The sequence below is a fragment of the Scyliorhinus torazame genome, chromosome 7 (assembly GCF_047496885.1).
Source record: "Scyliorhinus torazame isolate Kashiwa2021f chromosome 7, sScyTor2.1, whole genome shotgun sequence".
NCBI lineage: Eukaryota > Metazoa > Chordata > Chondrichthyes > Carcharhiniformes > Scyliorhinidae > Scyliorhinus > Scyliorhinus torazame.
Genome location: NC_092713.1, coordinates 124,311,135 through 124,336,627, shown reverse-complemented (window position 1 = coordinate 124,336,627; position 25,493 = coordinate 124,311,135). Strand labels below are relative to the sequence as shown.

The 25,493-nt window shown below is 43.5% G+C and overlaps 1 protein-coding gene across 12 annotated transcripts in view; it reads left to right on the top strand.

The window, feature by feature from the left end:
- Positions 1-25,493, top strand: part of ptprc (protein tyrosine phosphatase receptor type C) — a 521,790-nt gene that overhangs the window by 384,697 nt on the left and 111,600 nt on the right. For 4 of the 12 annotated variants that reach the window (XM_072511435.1, XM_072511437.1, XM_072511441.1 and 1 more), the window contains 5 exons: positions 14,812-14,883; positions 16,060-16,128; positions 18,844-18,921; positions 21,102-21,182; positions 24,940-24,966. In XM_072511435.1, coding sequence (XP_072367536.1) covers positions 14,812-14,883; positions 16,060-16,128; positions 18,844-18,921; positions 21,102-21,182; positions 24,940-24,966 — 327 coding nt within the window. The remainder of the gene's footprint in view (positions 1-14,811; positions 14,884-16,059; positions 16,129-18,843; positions 18,922-21,101; positions 21,183-24,939; positions 24,967-25,493) is intronic. The other 8 variants (XM_072511443.1, XM_072511444.1, XM_072511445.1 and 5 more) reach the window with 6 other exon arrangements.

Sequence of the window (25,493 nt, the reverse complement as noted above, 5' to 3'; positions counted from 1 at the left end):
TGGTCCATGTTTGTGTGGACCAGTACTAAAAAGGCACCCTAGTGAAGTCTCCCGGGCGAGGGTGTTAGGGCCCGAGCCTAATGGCTCATTCAGATATGCTGATCTGAATCTCGCCATGTGAGGGCGAGATCCAGATTGTGACGTCTTGCAAGGTTCGGTTGATTCTCGCGGGACATTGAAAGCATTGCAAACCGCGTGAGAGGATTCTTGCGAGATTCAACGACCTCAGCCTGACATCAAGTTGGGCACGATGAGGCCATTAAATCGCACCCCTGCATGTGGCGGTGGAAAGCAAGGTTATTCATAGTTTTTGTCTTTTCAACAGGTCACTCACCACTCACATCCTCCAGCACGGCTCCAACAACAGCGACTACTACACTCACAACAGGTTCAAGTTCATCCACAAACACTCATTACCCCATCATTTATGGAGCACAATGATTGTCCATCTGGTGGCTGGCCAACAATTGTTCCTAATTTGTTTTTAAAAAAAGATGGGTTTTATCCCTTTGTCTTCCTCAGTGAGATTTTATCAACTCAAATGTTCTTTTGTAACATCCTCAGTTTTTTGATGCAGTTTGGATCTCTCTTTACAAGTGAAGGAAATCCTCTGCACCCGAGAACAAGTCGACATGGTCGGATCAAAAGCCAATATTTCTAGGATATAGCTAAATCTTTTTTCCCCCAAATTAGTTCAGGAAAGCAACGATTGTACACTTACTTTCAAATGGTCTTGTTACAGTCATTGTAAATGACGGCTTAGGAAAAGGACGGACTTTGCACGTTCTTGACAGCAAATGTCAGCATTTATCATCATTGCCTCTTAAAAACCTAAATAGAACTTCAGGATGTTGGAAATTAACATGCAAATTGTGAGGTTACGATCTCTTACTCCGGTTTCCACTATGGGCTACAGAGTCGGCCAATTACTGAAATCGGTCAGGTTTTCAAATTTCCTACTCCCGCAAATGTTTGAAAGCTCCCTGAAAGATTGAGATGTAACTGGATTTTACTCCTGTGATGTGATTATTAAAATTTGAACAACAGATGTGGCCCTGAAAAAAAATAATTCCATAATCGGGGAATGCAGTTAAATAATTGATTGATTGATTGATTTGAAAACCGTGTTTTTAGTATTGAATTATAAAAGAGTTTTCCAGAATACGTTAGCGCCTACTTTCACCCCATGTGGCTGTCCCAATTATTTTTAACTTGCTGCATGTAATATTTATAAAAATTATCTTATTTTACTGCTTTCCGTTTCCTGTTTGGAAGACTGTGAAAGTATTTTAGTTTGATTGGCTTCAATTGACATCCTGATGACATCACTCCAGCTACACCTTGTGTTTTCCCCAATGAGAATTGCTGCAATCAGTTTTATTTCCACAATACAACTGGGGATAGAGGGGAAATTCTTTCTCGGCAGAGCACTTGATCTCTCAGTGAGACTGACTTTGTGATCAATGGCGAACACTCTTGTTTTGTGCTGACAACAAACTCTGAGCCATTGTTTTCAAATTAGATTGTGGCCCATATTGTTACTCTCCGTTTTGGTATTTCTGCAGATCTCTCACCACGCACACTCACTTGCACAGCTTCAACAGTGACTACTGCACCCACAGCTGGCTCAAGTCTAGGTATCATCATTGGTACTATCCTAATTCACTCAATGTATAATTTCCATGGGTAATTAATGGGTAATGATGACAAATGCTTAATATTTCCATGTGATCTTCACTGACTGGAGTTAGAATGTTTGTTTTATAGAATGATACTTTACAGAGGAGGTCCTTCATGCCTGTGTCAGCTTTTTATTAGAGCTATTAAACCAACAGTGAATTGGAAGAAAACATATGAGGCTGCTCCAACGCAGCATTTGCTCAGACTGATTTTAACCTTGAGTACCAAACATTGAAAAAATAATACACATTCTAGCTCATTGCTCTATTGCAAACGTCACTCAATTCTCTGGTATATTGTCAATTTCAAAATTATTCATGGTACAGGTGCAGAGTCTAGAATTATTTTCCTTGGAGCATAGGTGGGTAAAGAGACCTTTAGTGTGTTCCAGGGTTTTAGGGCATTTGAAGGAGTCAATGCCAAAATGTTTCAAAAGGCGTGAGGCTCCAGGCTAAAGGTATAACTGCATTTACCTTAAAATAGTCTGGAGTAAAACTTATTGCATTATTATTTTAGTGAGATTTTCAGGTCATAAGCAGATATTCATCTTGCATGCTTTGCAAATTGCCAGTGATATATTTCTAAATGTAATTGTGGTATTGTTAGTTACAATTTTTGGTGTCCCAACAGATCACTCATCACTCACACCCTATAGCACAACTCCACCAGCAGTGACTCCTACACTCATAGCAGGTTCAAATTCCTCCACAAACACTCTTTACCTCCCAATTTTAGTAGCAAAATGGTTGCCCCTCTCGTGCCTGGCTGTCAGTTGTTTGTAGCTTTTTAATAACAGTTTTGTGTTATCCTTGTGTCTTCTTCAATGAGGTTTCATCAACTCCAGTGTTCTTTTGCAACATCCTTATAATTTGATGCAGATTAGGGGCGGAATTCCCCGTCCCATCGGCAGCGGGATTCTCCGTCCTGCCTGCCGGTCAATGGGATTTCCCATTGTGGGCAGCCCCACGCGACGGGAAATCCCCAGGCTTGGGTGCGCTGCTGGCACAACGGACAACCCCGACAGCGGAGAATCCAGCCCCAGATCTCTCCTTACAAAATTAAGGAAATCATCTGCACCTCAGAACAAGAGACATGGTTGAAATGAAAGCCAATATTTCCAGGACGTGGCTCAATCTATATTGCCCAAAACTAGTTGCGAAAAGCATCAGTTACACTCTTTCTTTCAAACGTTAACTGGTCTTCATGTTATATTGAGGGTTGTTGGGAGAAGCTGCGCTGTACGAATGGTGCGGCAGAATGATCCCGTTATCGGGTCGGTGATTGTAAATGGCTGGTTACAAAAATGCCAGGTTTTGCAGGTTCTTGGCAGAAAATGTTAGCATTCATCATCATTACCCCTTGAAGAACTATATGGAACTTCAGGGTGTTGGATACTTGGAGGTTATGATTTCTCACTCAGGGGTTCCGCCACTGCCTGCACTGTGAACCTGCACTATCAGCCAATCACTGAAATCAGCCAGAATTTAACATTTCCCACTTATTCCCACATAAATGTTCGAAAACCCCTCAAAGGTTGATACCTTGAGGTGGAAGTACTTTTTACAGTGATGTGATTAATGAAATCTGAGAAAAAGAATTGGCCTGAAAAAATAATTCCATAATCGCGGATTGGTGTTAATTAATTGTTTTCAAAGGTGTTTTCAATGATTAATTGTAGAATAGTTTTCTCAGAATACCTTAGCTCCTGCCTTCGCCACATGTTTTAATCTCAATTATATTTAACTTGCTAAGTGTAAAATTTATGAAATGCCGTTAATTTCGATGGCTTTTAGTTTCCTGCTCGGAAAGCTGTGGAAATCCTTTAGTTTGATTTGCTGCAATATGCAGCCTGATGCCATCACTCCAGCTCCACCCTGGGATTTCCTCAATGAAGAATGCTGCAATTAGTTGCATTACCACCAGATAGCTAGCGATAGAGGAGAAATTCTTACCAGGCAGAGCCCCTGGGGGCAATTCTCCAAAATGGAGAAGTGTTCGCGCCGTCGTGAACACCGTCGCATTTCACGACGGCGCGAAATGGGCACGGGGATGACGGATTCTGTCTCCCACAGGGGGCCAGCACAGCGCTGGAGTGGTTCACGCCACTCCAGCCTCCCTTTCCGGCGCCAATTGGGCGCAGTGCCAACCCGCACATTCGCAGTTGGCCGCACCAACCTGCGCATGCGTGGGGGACTTCTTCAGCGCGCCGGCCTCTACTCAACATGGCGTTGGGGTTCAGGGGCAACAAAGTAGGCCCGGGGGGGAGAGGCCGGCCTGTTGATCAGTCGGCCCCGATCACGGGCCAGACCCCATCGGAGGCCCCCCCCCCCGTGAAAGAGCGCTTTTCCCCGCCACACAGGCTTCCTCCCGACCCTTCGCGCAGAGTTCCCGCCGGCAGCAACCAGGGGTGAACGACGCCGGCGGGGCTCTGTCATATCTGCGCAGCCGCTTGACCCATCCGGGCCGGAGAATCGCGCGCTGGCGTTGGGGAGTCGTGGAGCGGTTGCGCCGATTCTCCAGCCCGGCGTGGGGCTCGGAGAATGGTGCCCCCTATCTCTCAGTGAGGCTTACTTTGTGATCAATGATGAACTCTCTTTGTGCTGACAACAAATACTGAGCCATTGTTTTTGTCTTAGGCTGTGATCCACATTGTAACTCAGATTTGGTCTTTCTGCAGATCGCCTATCGCTCACACCCACCAGCACGGCTCAAACAGTGATTACTGCACCCACAGCACTCTCAAGTATGCTCTTGGCTTGGTATCAATGTGGCTACCACCCTAATATCTACGATGTACCATTTCCATCTGAATTTCATTGAATGATGTTGGAATGTTCTATTGAATGATAGTAACGAGGAGGTCATTCGGACCATCGTGTCTATGCTAGCTCTTTAGTAGAGCTATTAAACCAGCAGTGAATTAGGAGAAAACATGTGATGCCGTTCCACACATCATTTATAAGGACTGATTTTAATTCTGAGTTCCAAACGTTTATGAACTAATGCCTTCTGGCTGATTGCTCTATTGCAAAAGTTACTCAATTCGCTGGTGCACCCTCAATTTCAAGATTATTTGTGGTATAGTTTTTTGTAAAAAGACTAGAGAAACTCGGATTATATTCCTTGGAGCATAGGGAGGTAAAGGAATCTTTAGAGTTTTAAAAGGTACGAGGGGATTTGATAGACTCAATGACAAATAGTTTTAACTGACTTGAAACTAAAGCTAATGTCCAGACTAAAGCTAAAACTACACTTTGCTTTAGTGAAATGTACAAGAATGAAGCACATTATACTTGCACTCTTTGGAAATTGCCAATAGTATAGTGTTTATAAATGTAGTAGTTATATTGTTAATCACAGTTTTGGCCTTCCAATAGGTCATTCATCACCCACACTCTCCAGCACGGCTCCATCAACAGTGACTACTACACTCACAGCAGGTTCAACTTCCTCAATAAACACTCTTTACCTCCTCATTTCAGTAGCAAAATAGCTGTACCTCTGGCTGTCAATTACTCTTAATTTGGAAAAAACAGATTGGTTTTATCCCTTTGTCTTCCTAAACAAGTTTTTATCAATTCTTTGTTTTGTATCATGTAGGCTGGGTGGCACGGTGGCATAGTGGTTAGCATGGCTGCCTCAAAGCTCGAGGGACCTGGGTTCAATTATGGCCTCGGGTGACTGTCTGTGTGGAGTTTGCACTTTCTCCCCGTGTCTGCGTGGGTTTCCTCCAGTTTCCTCCCAAAGTCCAAAGATGTGCAGGTTAGGTGGATTGGCCATGCTAAATTGCCCTTAGAGCCCATTAAAGGTTGGGTGGGGCTGCTGTGTTCTGGAGATGTGGTGGAGGTGTAGGCTTTCGTAGGGTACTCTTTCCAAGGGCCGACTCGATGGGCCGAATGGCCTCCTTCTGCATTGTAAATCCTATGATTGTATGAACTCGAATGTTCTTTTGTAACATCTTCATTATTTTGATGCCAATTGGATCTCTCTTTACAAAGTGAAGAAAATCCTCTGAAACCTGGAACAAGTGACATGGTTGGATGAAAAGCCAATATTTAAGACCATAAGACATAGAAGCAGAATTAGGCCACTCGGCCCATCGATTCTGTCGACCATTCAATCATGGTTGATATTTTTCTCATCCCCATTCTCCTGCCTTCTCCCCATAACCCCAATCCCCTTATTAATCAAAAACCTATCTATCTCTGTCTTAAAGACACTCAGTGATTTGGCCTCCACAGCCTTCTGCGGCAAAGAGTGCCACAGATTCACCACCCTCTGGCTGAAGAAATTCCTCCTCATCTCTGTTTTAAAGGATCGTCCCTTTAGTCTGAGATTATGTTCCCTGTTTCTAGTTTTTCCTACAAGTGGAAATATCCTCTCCACGTCCACTCTATCCAGGCGTCGCAGTATCCTATACGTTTCAATAAGATCCCCACTCATTCTTCTAAACTCCAACGAGTACAGACCCAGAGTCCTCAAACGTGGCTCATACGACAAGTTTTTCATTCCAGGGATCATTCTTGTGAACCTCCTCTGGACGCTTTCCAAAGCCAGCACATCCTTCCTTAGATACGGGACCCAAAACTGCTCACAATACTCCAAATGGGGTCTGACCAGAGCCTTCAACAGCCTCAGAAGTACATCCCTGGTCTTATATTCTAGCCCTCTTGACATGAATGCTAACATTGCATTTGCCTTCTTAACTGCTGACTGAACCTGCACATTAACCTTAAGAGAATCGTGAACAAGGACTCCCAAGTCCCTTTGTGCTTCTGCTTTCCAAAGCATTTCCCCATTTAGAAAATAGTCTATGCCTAAATTCCTCCTTCCAAAGTGCATAACCTCACACTTTTCCACATGTATTTTATTTGTCACTTCATTGCCCACTCTCCTCGCTTGTCCAAGTCCTTCTGCAGCCCCCTTGCTTCCTCAATACTACTGGTCCCTCAACAGGTCTTTGTACCATCTGCAAACTTAGCAACAGTTCCTTCAGTACCTTCTTCTAGATCATTAATGTATATTGTAAAACGTTGTGGTCCCAGCACAGACCCCTGTGGCACACCACTAGTCACTGACTGCCATCCTGAAAAAGACCCCTTTATCCCCACTCTCTGCCTTCTGCTAGTCAGCCAATCCTCTATCTATGCCAGGATCTTACCCTGAACACCATGAGCTCTTAACTTATTTAACAGTCTCCTATGCGGCACCTTGTCAAAGGTCTTCTGGAAATCTAAATAAATCATGTCCACTGGTTCTCCTTTGTCTAACTTCCTTGTTACCTCCTCAAAGAACTCTAACAGATTTGTCAGGCACGACCTCCCTTTGACAAAGCCGTGCTGGCTCAGTCCTATTTTACCATGCACTTCTAAGTGCTTCGTGATCTCATCTTTAGTAACAGACTCTAAAATCATACCAATGACCGAAGTCAGGCTAACCGGCCTATAATTTCCCGTCTTCTGCCTCCCTCCCTTCTTAAACAGTGGTGTTACATTAGCCACCTTCCAGTCCTCTGGGACCCTTCCTGCCTCCAGTGATTCCTGAAAGATCATCACTAATGCCTCCTCAATTTCCTCAGCTATCTCTTTTAGGACCTTGGGTGTAGCCAATCCAATCTAGGTGACTTATCCACCTTTAGACCTTTCAGTTTCCCCAGAACCTTGTCCTTAGTGATGATCACTGCACTCACCTGGAGCTTTGGCATCCCACTGGTGTCTTCCACCGTGAAGACTGATGCAAGGTAACTGTTCAGTTCGTCTGCCATTTCTTTGTTTCCAATTATTACTTCTCCAGCCACATTTTCTAGTGGTTCAATGTTTATTTTTGCCTCACTCTTACCTTTTATATATTGAAAAAAATCTCTTCTTATCTTCCTTTATATTACTAGCTAGTTTGCACTTATACGTCATCTTCTCCCCCCTTATTGCTTTTTTAGTTGTCCTCTGCTCGCTTTAAAGGCTTCCAAATCCTCTGGTTTCCCACTAATGCTCGCCACTTTGTATGCTTTTTCTTTAGCCTTTATGCTGTCCTTGAGATCCCTTGTCAGCCATGGATGCCTTGTCCTCCCGTTAGAATGTTTCCTCCTCCTTGGGATGAATTCCTGTTGTGCCTCCCTAATAACCCCTAAAAACTCCTGCCATTGCTGTTCCACTGTCTTCCCTGCTAGGCTCCTTTTCCAATCAACTCGGGCCAGCTCCTCCCTCATGTCTTTGTAGTTACCCTTATTTAATTGCAATACCGTTACATCTGATTGCAACTTCTCCCTCTCAAATTGCAGGGTAAATTCTCTCATATTGTGGTCACTGCTCCCTCAGGGTTCCTTCACCTTAAGTTCCCTAATCAAGTCTGCCTCATTACACATCACCAAATCCAGAATTGCCTGTTCCCTAGTGGGCTCTACCAGAAGCTGCTCCAAAAACCATCTCTTAGTCATTCCACAATATCCATTTCTTGGGATCCACTACCAACCTGATTTTCCCAGTCCACTTGCCTATTGAAGTCGCCCATGATTATTGTAATATTGCCTTTTTTACAAGCCTTTTCTATCTCCTGATTTATTTTCTGCCCCACATCCTGACTACTGCTAGGGGGCCTGTACATAACTCCCATCAGGGTCTTTTTACCTTTGCGATTCCTCTTAATCTTTGCAAATGACCAATAAAACAATGGGCCAGATTTTGCGGGGATCTTAATGGAGAACTGTCAGCATTCACCATCCTTATCTCTCCGAAACCAACCTCAACTTCAGGATGTTGGGCATGTGAGATTAGTGTGAGAACCCTGAAGTTGTGATTTTAATGTGTGGAATACATTCCTTCCTGCATCATCCCCTCACCCCTCAAACCTCAGAGGCACAGTTACAAAACTCAGAGAAATATTTAACCTTCCCACTCCTCCATCACTGTTCGAAATCCTGTAAATAGTTCCACCTTTGTCCTAACAGCAAACTCGTGGTCTTTTTTTATATTCCATTGTGACACACATTGTAACTCTCAATTTTGGTCTCTCAGCAGATCGCTCATCACTCACACCCACCAGCACGGCTCCAACAGTGACTACTGCACCCAGTCTTGGTATCAACATCGGTACTACCCTAATTTCCTCAATGCATAATTTCCATTTGATCTTCACTGGATGAAGTTAGAATGTTTGTTTTATAGAATGATACAGCACAGAAGAGGTCATTCGGCCCATCGTGCCGGTGTCAGCTCTTCAGCAGAGCTATTAATTTGGTCATGAGTTAGGAGAAAACATGTGAGACTGCTGCCACACAGAATTTACTGGGGATAATTTTTATATTGAGTTTCGGAACTCATACACATTCTACCTGATTTCTCTATTTCAAAAATCACTCAGTTTTCGTGTGCATTCTCAATTTCAGGATTATTTGTAGTACAAAGGGAGAGACTAGAGAAGTTAGGATTTTGTTCCTTGCAGCATAGGAGATTAAAGGAATTGTTAGCGTATTGAATCATATGAGGGGATTGATGGACTCAATGACAAAATGTTTCAACAGGCATGAGATCCTGGCTAAAGCCAAAACTACTCTTCCTTAAAATAGTCGGGGGAAATGCCTTTATCCCCATTATTTTTGTGAGATTTACAGGCATGAAGTGCATTTTAATCTTGCACTCTTTGCAAATTGCCAATTTGTACTGATGCAATCGTTAATTACAGTTTTGGTCTTCCAACAGAGCACTCATCACCCACACTCTCCAGCACGGCTCCATCAACAGTGACTACTACACTCACAACAGGTTAACCATCTTCCACAAAACACTCTTTACTTCCTCATTTCAGTAGCAAAATGGTTGTCCCTCTTGTACCAATTGTTCTTGATTTTTAAAAAACAGATAATTTTTAACCCTTTGCTTTAATGAGTTTTTATCAACTTGGATGTTCTTATACAACATCCTCATTATTTTGATGAAGTTTGGATCTCTCTTAACAAAGTGAAGGAAATCACAGAACAAGTGATATGGTCGAAATGAAAGCTAATATTTCCAGGACATAGCTGAATTAGCTGAGAAAAGCATCAGTTACACTCTTATTTTCAGGGTGCCAGGGTGGCAGTCCAAGGTGCCTTGCAGGCCCATGGGTGCCCTCGCAGGTACTAGGAGGTCACCCCCCCGGTACCCATTTTTTATGTGAGTTGGGGCTTTGCGTGGATTTGGGAGTTGCCATTTAAAAATGGTATCCTGATCTCCTCCTGCACTGAGGGATTCCGGCAAGTGGAGCTCCTCAGTGCAGGAAATGGCATTAAGTGTGGCCTCTGTGGCGCGTTCCCCCTCTGAGGCCCCTGATAGAACCAGAGTCCCGATAGCATGGTGTTTCTCTGTGCTGCCAGCTCTCGTTAAGGGACTCTGTTCTCATCGGTTTGATTGTGCCCAAGCTGTTTCAATAGCCTTGAGTGTATACGTTAAATCTATAGCTATAATTTCTTTTAAAGAGAAATGCATATTCTGTTCTTTCAGATTAACAGGCATGAAGTACACTTTTGACTTGCTCTCTTTGATAATTGCCAATGATATGTTTATCAATGTAATTGTGACATTTTTGCTCACAGTTTTTGTCTTCCCACAGATCACTCATCACTCACACACTCCAGCACGGCTCCAACAACAGCAATTACTACACTCACAACAGGTTCCAGTTCCTCGCTGAAAACTTCTTTACCTCCTCATTTCAGTAGCAATATGGGTGTCCTTATCTTTCCTGGCTACCGATTGTTCCTTATTTATTTAACAGCAGATTAGTTTTGTCCCTTTGTCTTCCACAGTGTGGTTTGACCAACTTTAATGTTCTTTTGCAATATTCTCATAATTCTGATGCAGATTGGACTAGACAAAGTGAATGATTTATCCTCTGCACAACATTGTCGTATGCTGGCATGAAAATACAATTTTTCCAAGACAGTGCCAAATCTCTATTTCCTTAACTTAGTCGAGAAAAGCACCCATTATGTTCTTTGTTTCAAGATGTTTACTGGCCTTCATGGAGGCCTTGTGGCACTGCGGCAGCCCCCTTCCACTCAACCAGAATTTGCCGGTTTTATTTCAACACGAGGAGTGTTTACAACACCGTCCAACGAGCTAATAATCAGCTTGGGAATCCTCCCACTACTTCGCCCACTTATTTGCTAAAAAAATGTAAAAGACAGTGTGGGTGTGAAGATAAGATATGAAAAACTGGCCTGCACATTATAATCTTTGTAAAAGGATAGTAAACCAATGGGCCAGATTTTGCAGGGATCTTAATGGTGAACTGTCAGCATTCGCCATTCTTATCTCTCCGAAACCAACCACAACTTCAGGATGTTGGGCATGTGCAGATTAGTGTGAGAATCCTGAAGTTGTGATTTCAAAGTGTGGAACACACTCCTTTCTGCCTCACCCACTCACCCTTCAAACCCCAGAGGCACAGTGACGGAACGCAGAGAATTTTAACCTTCCCACTCCTCCATCACTGTTCGAAATCCTGTAAATAGTTCCACATTTGTGCTAACAAAAAACTCGGGCCTTTTTTTATATTCCATTGTGACCCACATTGTTACTCTCAGTTTTGATCTTCCAGCAGATCACTCATCTATCACACCCACCAGCACGGCTCCAACAGTGATTACTGCACCCAGTTTTGGTATCAACATCGGTACTACCCTAATTTCCTCAATGCATAAATATCATCTAATTTTCACTGGATGAAGTTAAAATGTTTGTTTTAAAGAATGATACAGTACAGAAGAGATCATTCAAACCATCGTGCCTGTGTCAGCTCTTTAGTAAAGCTATTAATCCAACAGTGAGTTGTGAGAAAATAGATGAGGCTGCTACCACACAGAATTTACAAGGGCTAAAATTAACCTTGAGTACCAAACGTTTTTTAAATCTCCTGATTATTTGTGCTGCAGGTGGAGAGAAATTTGGATTGCTCTCCTTGCAGCATTCGAGTCATTTTGTATGATATGGTTTGAAGGAATTTGATGGACGAAATGACACAGGCACAAATGTTTTTCGCCAGATCAGGTTGACAGATTCGGGAGATTTCCCGTCTCTCTGAGCGCGAGCTTTAAAAACCTCCACTTGCATGTTAGATTTTCAGTCAGAGGAAGGGGGCTGAAATTTGAGTTGGGGGGGTGGGGGTGGGGTGGGGTGGGTGGGGGTCTGGAACAAATACATATGATGCTGGTTGCAGAGGTAGGCTGGATGGATGGACAGCCTCTCTGCTCTGGCACTGTTTAAACAAATGGAAAATAATAAAATAAAAGACATCCCTCCAGCCCTCACCCTTCTCATATTCTCTTTAGACCTGAACTATGACAAGCAATGGCAACCTATTCCCCTCTATCCACCTCATTGCCCACACACCCCCATGTCAACTTAATGCCAACCCCTTCCCCCCCCTAACAATTCTTACACCCCCTATGCCAACTCACTCGGTGTCCCTGGACGGTTCCTTGACAACTTTGACACTTTCTCGACAGCTTTAACACTTCATGGACACGTTTAACAACATTGATAGCTATTGACAGGTGGACAATTCCTTGACAACTGGACAACTCTTTCACAGTTCCTTCATAGCTGGTCAGCTGTTTAACTGTTTCTTGACAGGTGGACAATTCCTTGACAGCTGGACAACTCTTTCACAGTTCCTTCATAGCTGGACAGCTGTTTAACTGTTTCTTGACAGCTGGCTAACGCTTTGACTGTTTTAGAGTTTCACAATTCCAAAGAGTTATCATAAAATCATAGAACCCTACAATGCAGAGGGAGTACATTTTGCCCATCAAGTCTGCACCAACTCTCCAGAATAGCACTCTACCTATGCCCACACCCCCGCCCCATCTTCATAAGCTAATCTCAACATCTTTGGACACTAAGAAGCAATTTAACATGGCCAGTCCACCTAACCTGCACATCTTTGGGCTGTGGGAGGAAACCGGTGCAGACACGTGGAGAACATGCAAACTCCATACAGTCACTCCAGGTCGGAACTGAGTCCCTGGCGCTTTAAGGCTACAGTGCCACCGTGCTGCGTAACAAGTGCATAATCATGTTCACATTTAACAATTCCAAAGGGTGCCTTACCTCTTCCAATGTATCCTGGGACCCTATCAATAGTGTTATCTTGCCTCTCCAAAGAGCTAACCTAGCTATCCAAATGCATCTACCAAGCTCAGACTTCCTCTTCCCTGTTCTAATCTCTACATGCCCATTCTTCAAAAACCCCACTTCAGCGAAGGCAGCTAGTTTGTGTCCAGCTGTCGCCACTAATTTCACATGCACAAACTTTGGCCCGACTCCAGTCTCGCCCTTCGAAAATGGGAAATGCCAAGTTCAGGGACAGAACTTAGAGTCTTGAACCACTTCCAAGATTTTTGACAGGGCAGAGAGCCTCGCAGTCAGTGCGAAACATGGGTCACAATGTTTCAACAGGCATGGGAGTCAAGATTCAAGCTAAATCCATACTTCTCTTAAAATAATCGTGATAAATGCCTGCTATATTTACTATCTTTGAAAGGTTTACTGGTATGAAGCACATTTGTCAATGACCATGTTTATATATGTAATAATGACATTGTTATTCACAGTTTTTGTCTTCCAACAGATCACTCATCACCCACACTCTCCAGCACAGCTCCAAAAACAGTGACTACTACATTCACAACAGGTTCAAGTTCAGTCATAAACACTCTTTTCCACCTCATTTCAGTAGCAAAATGGTTGTCCCTCTCGTGCCTGGCTGCTGACTTTTCCTAGTTTATGAAAACTGAATACTTTTATTCCTTTGTCTTCTCAGCTCAAATAGGTTTAATTCCAACAACCTCCTTATTCTGAAGCAGCTTTACAGAGTGAAAGAAATACTCTCTGTACCTGATAATAAGTGACATGGTCGCGTGCTGGGATGAAAAAACAATTTTTCAAGGACAAAGCTAAATCTATCAGCTCAATTCAAGTAAATGGGAACAAAGTTCCATAGCGAGCACGTTTCGCCGCATATTTCCCAGTGACTCATGTTGTATAAGGAGCCTCAGTGGGAAACACACGACTAAGGCCACATGTATAGCCCCGTTTTGTACACTGGGGAAATCCGCTCACCAGAACTCCCCAGTGTAGCGAGAGATTGGCGTCCCGATCTCTGAGGCCCCAGAATCGATCCCCAACCCCCCCACCTCAGCCCGAACGCACTATGGGAGGATCCAAAGCCCCACACCCTCTCCCAACACCCATGCAGGGCACACCCCCAGCCCGATTGCGTGTGCAAAATATGCCAGGTTGGCACCTTGGCTGTGCCAACCTGGCAGTGACCATGCCAGCTGTCAATACCACCTGGGCACCCTGGCAGTGTGAAAGGGGCATGAAGCTGGAGGAGCCTCAGATTTCCTGGGAGACCCCCATGAGCTTGCCTTCAGGACGCGCGACAACGCAGAATCGCCGAGCAGAAGCTTATAGCCAAGTTCCGCACACATGAGTGCGGCCTCAACCGGGACCTGGGATTCATGTCGCATTACATTCATCCCCCACCATCTGGCCTGCAAAATCCTACCAACTGTCCTGGCTTGACACAATTCACACCTCTTTAACCTGGGGTTACCCCATCTCTGGATCTGTAAAGATTTAATCACCTGCTAATGCTCACATTCCAAGCATTGTCTGGCGTCTTTGAATTTGTCTATATATATGTTTCTGGAACATACCTCTTCATTCACCTGAGGAAGGAGCAGCGCTCCGAAAGCTAGTGACATCGAAACAAACCTGTTGGACTTTAACTTGGTGTCGTAAAACTTCTTACTGTGCTCACCCCAGTCCAACGCTGGCATCTCCACATCCTGGTAGATGTGGGAGAAGCTAAAGAAGCTGGGATTCATTCCCTTGGAGCATGGGGTAAAGGCATTTTTAGAGTGTCCAAGGGTTGAGAAAACTTTATCGGTTCAATGACAAAATGATTCAGCAGGCATGAGGGTCCAGGCAAAAGGTAAAACATTTTTCAAAGTCCAGAGAAATGCCAGTTATTTTAGTGCAACTTACTAGCATGAAGAGCATTTTCATTTATGGTCTTTGTAAATTATTAATGGTATGATGTTTATATATGTAACTGCGGCATTCACTGTGACTCACAGTTTTGATCTTCCAGCAGATCACTCAGCACTCACACTCTCCAGCACGTCTCCAACAACAATGACTACTGCACCCACAGCAACTTCAAGTATGTCCATGAACACAACCTCCTACTTCGCTTTGGTATTGGAATGGTTGTTGCCCTGATGTCTGGCTACTATGTGTTCCTGATTTTTGAAAATGGGCTAGTTTTGTCCTGCTGCATTCCTCAATGAAGCTTTATCAGCTTAAATATTCTTTTATAACATCCTGATTGCCTTGATTCTTTTCGAAGTGAATGAAATATATTTTATACCTCGTAGCAAGTATTAGGACAACAGGCCAATTTCTTTCCAGAGCGCAGCTAAATTTACACCTCTTCCTTTAAACCAGTCTCAATAAAGATTATTTTGTTAAAGTTTACCGATATGAATTGTATCTTCATTATCAAATGATCAATGTTATCATGTTGTTATATTCAGTAGTGACATACGATGTTACTCACTTGTCTAATTCCCAGCAGGTCACTCAGCACTCACACTCTCCAGCACAGCTCCAGAAACAGTGACTTTTTCATTCAAAGCAGGTTCGAGTATGCCCGTTTCAATACAATGGTATCATTATGGGTACCACGTGCATTTTTTGAACCTATTCATTCTGTCCGATTTTCACTGAATGAATTTTTGTTTTATTAACAACCCCTTTCCCTATCCTTAGCAAAAACTATAAGGATGTAATCAGACACATTTATATAGTTATCTAGATAACTGCGCATTCTAATGGAACATTGATAAATGGCCTACTTTCAATGTAACCATGATATTGGCTGTAACATTCTTCAGTTCAATATCCTGCATGCATCCCTTTATATGGTAGGACTGAAGAGGCAAGATTAAGTTATACTCAATGCTTGCTCCATTAGTGCACCATGTATGTTTCTTGAGGTATCCGTGACATGGTGCCAAAAACAGGCCAAGAGTATTTAGTCTGCACCGATCCACAATGTTACATAAAGCAGCTGGAATGGGAAATATAGCCACGTCTGGCCAGGATCAGTTTGTCAAATGTACTACCTGTCATATACTGCAGTAAGGAGGGAAAGGGAAATCATTCTGTGTGGCATTTCCTATATCTGCTATGAAACTGATACATATTGACAAGGTGTGGTTCTCCATGCAAGGTTCAGGATGTGAAGTTGAAGTGGTTATATTAGTATTAAAAAGATGATGTTTGATTTTGTTTATGGATACATAATTTAATTCATTGTAATTTGATCTTTCTGCAGATGTTCATGAAACAACACTCAGAGACTCCAGCACGGCACCTCAATCCAATAGCACTGCACCAGCTCCATGTATGTTTCCCAGCTTGTGATGTGGTCTGGTCATTTATTAAGATAACTGCATCTCCTGTGGTTACAAACTTTACTCTTAACACCCAACTTTCACTCATACAGATTGCGAGTGGCAAGCCATGTTTGCATTTGCGACTGCGGGGAGGTGCAGTTTTGCTTTCTACTTGATAATCCTCATAAAAATGGGTCACTGGCAACTTGTGGAATTCTCAAACTAAAATAGGGAAAGAATGGATTGGTAGATTTACCAATCAGCCGCATTCCAGACTGACACTAAGAAAATCAATGCGGCAGCTACAATGATGCAGTTTGCTGTTATGGCATGACAAGTCTTGTGGAAGCCAAATAAAACAGAGTTGTTCTGAAAGCTCTGGGGCTAAGTGCTACGTGCAATGTTTTATTCTCTCATATAGGTCAAGCTGCTCCCAAACGCAGTTTCTGCTCTACATGGAATTTGCCATTTCAACTGGGTTTGTGTTGCGGTCCTCACATAGTGACTTCAGTGTCTTGACCAAGGGAAGATACTGATGCTCAAATACTTTGTGGACATTTCAGCCCAGAATTTTCTATTTTGTCATTTTTACTGTCAGAATGGCTTTATGATTGCTTAAAAGTATGTGTTTATATCAAGGTCAGCTCATCAGGGGGAGATCTGGTCAGTTAAATAAGCAACCTGGAAAACTGCATGTCTGGCAAACATTAAGCATGGGGACGGCTAAAGGGAAGTGACACAAAAGAAAGAAAATTGATATTTCTGACAGCCTTTGGGGAACCTCAGAGGATGTCTTAATCTGTTCTCAGTCTTTACTAAGGCTAAAGGGTAAATTACGATGAAAAGCACAACCAGAAAGAGAAGGAACCCAGGGCAGAATTTAGTGGCCCTCCCGGGATCATGATGGGATTCCGAGTGGGATAGGAGGAGCTGTTCAATTGGGTGACAAAGTGAGGACTGGAGATCCTTGCCTTCCTGACTTCTGATTAAGTCTTGATTCAGCCATTCTGATCCTAGACCAATTGAGGTCATTGAATGGCTTCATCCCACTGCCAGTATTTATTTATTCATTTATGGGATATGCATATTTGTTTCCTATCACTAATTGACCCTAAATTGAGTGACTTGCTAGGTCATTTCAGAGGGCATTTAAGAGTCAACCACATTGTTGTGGCTCTGGAGTCACATGTAGAACAGGTAAGGATGGCAGGTGCAGTGAACCAGCTGGATTTTTACGACAGTTGACAATGGTTTCATGCTCATCATTAGACCTTTAGCTCCAGATCTTTATAGAATTTACATTTCCCCATTTGCCATGGTGGGATTCGAACCCAGGTGCCTAGAGCATTAACCTGTGTCTTTGGATTACTGGTGCAGTGAAAATACCACTGCGGCACTGCCTTCCTATAAGACCATAAGACATAGGAGCGGAAGTAAGGCCATTCGGCCCATCGAGTCCACTGCACCATTCAATCATGGCTGATTTCAACTCCATTTACCCGCTCTCTCTTCATAGCCCTTAATTCCTCGAGAAATCAAGAATTTATCAACTTCTGTCTTAAAGACACTCACCGTCCCGGCCTCCACCGCCCTCTGTGGCAATGAATTCCACAGACCCACTACTCTCTGGCTGAAGAAATTTCTCCTCATCGTTGTTCTAAAGTGACTCCCTTTTATTCTAAGGCTGTGCCCCCAGGTCCTAGTCTCCCCTGCTAATGGAAACAACTTCCCTACGTCCACCCTATCTAAGCCATTCATTATCTTGTAAGTTTCTATTAGATCTCCCCTCAACCTCCTAAACTCCAATGAATATAATCCCAGGATCCTCAGACGTTCATCGTATGTTAGGCCTACCATTCCTGGGATCATCCGTGTGAATCTCCGCTGGACCTGCTCCAGTGCCAGTATGTCCTTCCTGAGGTGTGGGGCCCAAAATTCCTAGTATTCTACCAGGGTGGGAACAGCGTCTGGCAGTGGGTATGGGCATCCTCCTGATCAGGAACCCTGTGCTCCCACGGAGGGCCCCACTAAAAGCAAAGCCTGCCTCTGTGGGAAGACCCCACCCTATCCTCCACATGACCATCTCCCCTTTACCAGAGCCCGTTTGATGGGCCCTTGCCAGCCCACCTCCCCTATTTCTCCTTTTGGCCTCCCCAGCTGCTCATGATTGGTTCACAGCTCTTGGAGACAGGATTGCACCTCCAAAGACCCAGGGATCTTTATTGTAGGCAGATTAGTGCCTGATTTCAATTTAATTTTAAAAGCAACACAGGGATAAAGCTGACAGGTTCGCTTTAAGAAGAACTGCAAAACATGGCCAATTTCATGTGAGTGCTTGTGAACTTCTGCTGTGTGGGTTTCCAAAGGCGCAAGGAACGTCACTGCAAATTTGGACTGGAGCTATTGGTATTTTAAGTATGTTTTATTGCACTCCTTGTGGTACATGAGGGTATGAAGAGCATTTACTGAAATATTTACCCATGACCCCTCCCCCTTCACTGCATGACCCTCTTCCCCAGAGAACATTTGGCCTTTCAGCTAATCATGATCTTTTGAATCTCGGCTGTTATGGGGATTCGGGGCCTGTGTATTTCCAGGTCACCAACACAAGGAAGTATTTGGAATTGGTTCACACCTTCATGAATCTTGTTGTATCAATGGTGTATTGATGGCGCAATAATTCAGAGCGATCACGTTTCTTTGGCTTATTTCTCTTTCAACAGATGTTACGATATTCACCAACTCCAACACCACCTCAACAGTGATTCCCACACGCTCTGAAACTTCAGCACCATCAGAAGGCATGTCTTATTTTCTCACCATTGACTTGGGCACCTCTCCTCCAGACCTTTCTGCACTTAACAGTGGCACTGGCACCCAGCTTTCACCAAATGAACAATAACAATAATTTACATTAATATAGCAACCCTAAAACACCCCAAAGCACTTCACAAGAGTGTTATCAAACAACATTTGAACTGTTATATAGGAACAGGAGCAGGTTATCTACCCCTGCGAGCCTCCTCTGCCATTCCATTAAATCATGGCTAATCTGTGACTTAACCCCATATCCCTTTATTACCATTGGATATAAAAATATCTATCCATTTTAGATTTAAAATTAACAATTGATCTAGCATCAATTGCTATTTGTGCAAGACAATTCCAAATTTCTACACCTTTTGCATTTTCTTTGTGTTTCCTTATTTCATGACTAAAATGTTTGGCTCAAATTTCCAAACTATGTTCTCTGATGCAAAACTTTCAACCCATGTGAGGTCTAGCCAGAGCTGAAGCATGACCTCTGCCCCCTTGTTTTTTAGTCCTCTAAACAGAAATGCCTACATTCCATTTGCCTTCTTGATTATGTTCTGAACTAGTTCATGCATGGAGGATGTATTCCCTCATAGAGGAATCTAGAACCAGGGGACAGTCTCATGATATAGGGTAAACCATTTGGACTGAGATGAGGAAAGGTTTCTTCAATCAAAGTGTCTGGATCTGTGAAATTATCTGCCACAGAAGGCTGTGGAAGCCAAGTCACTGAATATATTCAAGAAAGAGATGGATAATGTTTTAGATTTTAATGGCATCACGGGGTATGGGGAGAAAGCATGTGGTATTGCGATAGAGATTCAGCCTTGATCATATTGAATGGTGGAGCAGGCTCAAAGGGTTGTATGGCCTAATTCTCCTAGTATCTTTGACATGATCTATGTATCCTAACTCTCAAGTCTCTTAGGCCATCACTGAGACTAACTTTTACCATTTAGAAAATACCATGTTTGACCATTTACGTCCAAGGTGGATAACCCCACATTTGCTGGCATTGAGATCCATTTACCATGGTTTGGCCCATTCACTTCACCTATCAATACCTCTTTGTAATTTTCTGCTTACAATCTCACTGCTGGCAATGCCAATAACAATATCATTTGTACTTTTATTTATATTATATTTGCCTTATATTGTTTTTGTATTCTGTAACGTCCAGCGTAACACAAACAAAAAGGACTCGTAATTCCACAACCAGTGCAGATACAGAATCAGTGTAATTAACTCGCTGACCAGTTTTTAATTTACTGTCAGATGATGAGGTTTCCTGTCCCACCATCCGAAGAGCCTGTCCCGCAGCCATTTCACACTCCAATGAGCATTAATTGGCTGCAGGCGAGTCTTCTGCCTCTCACTCAAGGTTACCCAGTTCCCTCACAGCCAACTCCCCTCCCCCTCATAGGCATCAATCCCTCCCTCTATAGGCATTGCCCACACACACCCTCCCAGGAATTAAACCCCTCCAATCTGACTGACCAGCAGCTCTCTAGCCTATGCCGTGCCAGAGGCTGAAGTGGACAGCCATGGAACTTCAAGCAGTACATAGAGCTTAAGTTCCAGGAGTTCAGGAAAATGTATATTTTTGGGATTTTAGGGTGGACAGGGTGAGGAAGTTGTGAGAGGTAGATGGTGGGGAACTGGGTGTTGGAGGACGAGTTCATGGAGCAAGGGAGGTCCCTCAACCACCAGACTTAAGGAGAGGGGTATCCAAAGTTAGAAGGAGCTTCTGATGGAGGTGCTCGCCCCACTCTCTGCCTGAGGCCTAATCCAATTGTTTTCAGGCTTCCCCCATACCTAGGATATCCTCCCGCTAGCCTAAAATTGAGGCTGGATGGGAAATGGTCCTCAGGAGGTCAATAATTGGCCACTTCAGAGCCTCAGTTAGGTTCTGTCTGAGTTCTCTCCTACTCCAGCATAAAATTGCTGAGAGGCCAGAATGGCCAGAATAATCGAGTGGGAACCCCACCCCCTACAGTCTATTGATCAAGTCACGTTGCCTGAATTGGACACACATTTGCATGTTCACTTTACAGCACATTTCCCACTCACACTATCTGCCCGAAATGGTAGCTGACGTGAAATACCTTGTGATGACTGCTCTTTCAGAGCTTGGATTTTCACCAATTTGCTTTGATCTTTTCTACAGGCACAACTATAAATGACACAACCACAGGCTTCCTTAAAGAATCAGTGACTTCTGCACCCATTTACACCATCTCAAACTCAAGTACGTTGGCAAAGGCCATTTTGCACCAAGTCCAGCAAGCAGTTCAGTAATTCAAAGTATGGATTCATTGCCGACTCAGCTACTACCTGCAAACAGCACAGACACTTTGAAGTATTGGTGGGAAAGACCAAAATTACAAATAATTTCTTTGGAAGAAGTCATAGGGTGGGAGCAGAAAGGAAACTCCCACCATTCTTTCTGTGTCCTGTACCTAACACTCTCCACTGTCACCTGTAGTTGCTTTGTTTAACTAGGGAATCATGGGTTGAGAGGATGATGCTTCTATTTACAGTCAAGAGTAAACCCTTCTTAACAAGTGTAATGATGAAAAAGATGTACCACAAGTACTTCTAATGATAATGAGATGTAGATATTCTGGTGTATAATCCAGATCGTTCACAAGTTGCAGACAGATGGACGGGTGAGAAATGAGGTGTAAATATCTGGTGTTGTGTACCTTTGTTTTGATGCACCAGTGGACACTATCTCCTTTTTTAAAAGAATGTATTTTGTTCAAAACTTATACAAAAGGTTGCAAAACATAAACAATTTGGGGAACAAACTATACAGTTTGTACAAATCTTTTCCTTTTTCACCCCTCCTCCCCCACCCGCCTCCCCGCGACGAACAGCTCCTCAAACACAGCCACAGACATCTACCAACTTGCCTCGATGCCCTCTGCTGTACCCATTAATGCATACCCCACTTTTCCAGCCGTAGAAAGCTGGTATAAGTCACCCAGCCAGGCCGCTACCCCCGGTGGCGTTGCCGACCGCCGCTCCAACAGAATTCTTTGCGCAGGCCAACTATTTGCAGATTCTGCCTCCTCAACCTGTTTTTCTCCTCCTCCACCTTTGCTCTCAACATCCTGCAAAGGTCTCCGAAGAGCCCCACCTTCACCTCCAGTGCCACCACTCTATCACTGTGTGTTCAGAGATCACCCTCTCAATTTCACGGATCTGTGACCCTGAGCCTCTAGACATTTTTCCACCCTCTCCATCAATCCCTTCAGGGGTGCCACATCCCTTCGATGGCCTTCGACCGATCCTCTTGCACCTCCTTCCTCTGTCAGCTGAACTCTTCCTTAATGAAAGCCATCAACTGGGGCTTTCCAATTTGTACAGACCCTTCCGCCTCTGCCATCTTTCCACAAGCTGCTTCGCCACAGGTCCCTTCCAACTCCTTTGCCAAGTCCTTCACCATCTTCTGCCAGATTTGGTAACCAGCAGACATACCACTCAGGGGGAACTTCTCCTCCGACCTTCAGTTACACTTTTCTGTCTAAGTTACACCTGATTTTGGGTAAAAAGAGCGCTTTTCCATGCCTTTAAGCAGGAGCTGCTCTCTGTGCAACCACTCACAAAATTGGCACCATCAGATGTCTGACACTATCTCCGGGCAACATCATAGAATCATCGAATCCCGAGAGTGCAACAGGAGGCCATTTGGCCCATCGAATCGGCACTGACCCTCTGAAAGATCACCCTACCTTGGCCCACTCTCCCAACCGCTCCTAAACTTTGGACAATGAGGGGAAATGTAGCATGGCCAATCCACCTAACTTGCACATCTTTGGAATGTGGGAGGAAACCGGCGCATCCGGAGGAAACCCAGGCAGACACAAGAGAAAGTGCAAACACCACACACACGCACACACAGTCACCCAAGGTCTTCTGTGTACCTATTTCATAATGAAATAACTACCCATTAAAGGTCAACACTGTTGTTAAAATATTGGGCAAGAGACATGTTTTCGAACCTTGCTGACACCATAAAGTCCAACTTCAAACTGCTAGATTAATCAGCACTGATAGAGCCATTCATTATCATCACGGCTGAGCATCCGACTCAATCCCCCCTGAGCCTATACCCGCCTTCCCCCACCATAACCTTTGATCCTTCTGGAAAACAGGTTTTGGCCTCAACTCCTTTATGTGGTAGCAAATTCCACAGGCCAACCGCACTCTGGGTGAAGAAATGTCACCTCATCTCACCGGATTCTCGGACTGTGACCCCTGGTTGATGGATTTCTATGAGAAACCCCTCTCATTCTTCTGAACTCCAGCGAATACAATTTTAACCAACTCAATCTCTCCTCATACGTCAGTCCTGCCATTCAAGGAATCAGTCGGTTAAACTTTCTCTGTGTTCCCTCTAGAACATCCGTCCTGATATAATGAGACCAAAACGACACACAATAGTCCAGATGTGGCCTCATCAGGGCCCTCTATAATTGCAGCAAGACATCCCTGCTCCTGTACTCTAATCTTCTCTCCATCAAGGCCAAAGTACCATTTGACTTCTTTACCACTTGCTGCACCTGCATGCTTACCTTCAATGACTGGTGTACGAGGACACCCAGGTCTCATTGTACATTCCCCTCTCTTCATCTGTGGCCACTCAAATAATAATCTGCCTTCCTGTTTTTGCTGCCAAAGTGGATAACCTCATGCTTATCCAAATTATACTGCATCAGCCATTCATTTACCCACTCACTCAATTTGTCAAAATCACACTGAAGGGCCTCTGCATCCTCCTCATCACTCCCCTCCCACCCAGCTTTATTTCATCTGCAAATTTGGAGGTATTACATTTCACTCCCTTTTCTAAATCATTAATTTCTATAGTGAATAGCTGGGGCCCCAGCATTGATCCCTGCAGTATCCCACTAGTCATTGTCTGCCATTTGGACAAATACCCATTTATTCCTACCCGTTGCATGCTGCCTGCCAACCAGTTTTCTCTCCATCTCAATAGACTACCCTTAATCCCATGCGCTTTAATTTTACACGCTAATCTCTTCTGTGGGACCTTTGTGCAATTTCTCTTCATGATGTCAGTTTTCATGATATCTCTTGATGTCCAAATACACCTTGTTATTCATTCCTCCACATCCTTTTCAAGTTCAAATCAGGACTTGTTGAGATATTTGTTGCTTTATGCGTGCATTCACACTGTAACTATAGCCTTACAGAAAGTGGTTTCACTTTGTAGAAAACCCCCAATTAAATACAGCCTGAATCCAGAGTCACTCAGTCCAATCTCCCAGACATTGCTGGGAGTATCCCAGAAGGAAAAGCATGAGGGCTTTGAAATTAATGGTGCTTTTCTTAATTTTCTTTCTCAGTAGTTCTGTTTCTGAAAATACCAGAGATGGAAGAATGAAATGTTGACTTGAGATCCTATAATGACATTTCCAAAAATACATTCAGAGTTGGCGATGCTTGTTCAACACTTTAGTGGCGGGGACCTTGACAGCTGGCTAAACGGCACAAATTTAGCAACAGTGCAAAACTGAATCTGCATTACAGCAAGCTGTACTTGCAGCGTGAATGCATTGTGGCTTAGTTTTTCACCTGATCCCTAACTATGGATTTCCTTGCCTTGCTCAGTGTCTCCTTCTGTTGCAGTCTGAAAAATTTTAAAGTCTGTGTGCAGCACCACTTAAGCACAATGTCTTGATTGATTATTTCCCTTCCTCATTGCCACATGTTTTGACCTGGATGATATATGGCCACTGAAATTTTTCCTGAGTTTGTTAAGAAAAAAAATTGATTAAACTGCTAGATGAAGTACTGTACTACACTGAAACCTTACTACAATTTCATTAAAATATAGTTACTGTTTAGTACGATCAGTACATGCAAAATGAATGCACTATGTTTGTGTATAAATGGCTTGAGCAGAAAAATAGTTTTAATTATGGAAATTAAGAATAAAACTTTGTATCATGCTGTTCCTGTGCTTTTAATCCTAGCTACCCCATCTGGCGATGAGAATTGTGGTAAGAAAACTTGTATTGTTTTTATTCAGTGGAAACACAAATTTGAGATTATATTTTTATAGAGATTATCTGTTTGCAGTTCTTAAATAAATTATTTTAATAAAGGTTAGCGTTTCACCTCTGATTACAACTGATCCCCTACAACTTCCTTTCGATAGATTGACAGCATTTTATTTTTCTTATTGAAACAAATAAACCCTTTGAAATGTAACTTGCAAACTTGCCAGTGTTACTTCAGGTGTGATGGGGGGGTGGGGGTTTACCATTTCCGCCAGGGAAAACCAAACTAATTAATAGAGAACACAACAATCTCCGGCTTTTCATCTTATAAAGGATTTGGCTCCCACATAGTTCCCACTGATGTAATCCAACACTCACGTTGGGGGAGACGGTTGCGTGTCAGTGGGAGGGTGTCTCACTTACATCCACTCCTTTGCATGCCAGTGTCACTTTAGGTTCATTCTCGACCTTCTCTCTGCCCCTTTCCACTAGAAGCTTGTCTACTCTTGAGGTTTCACTCACTCACT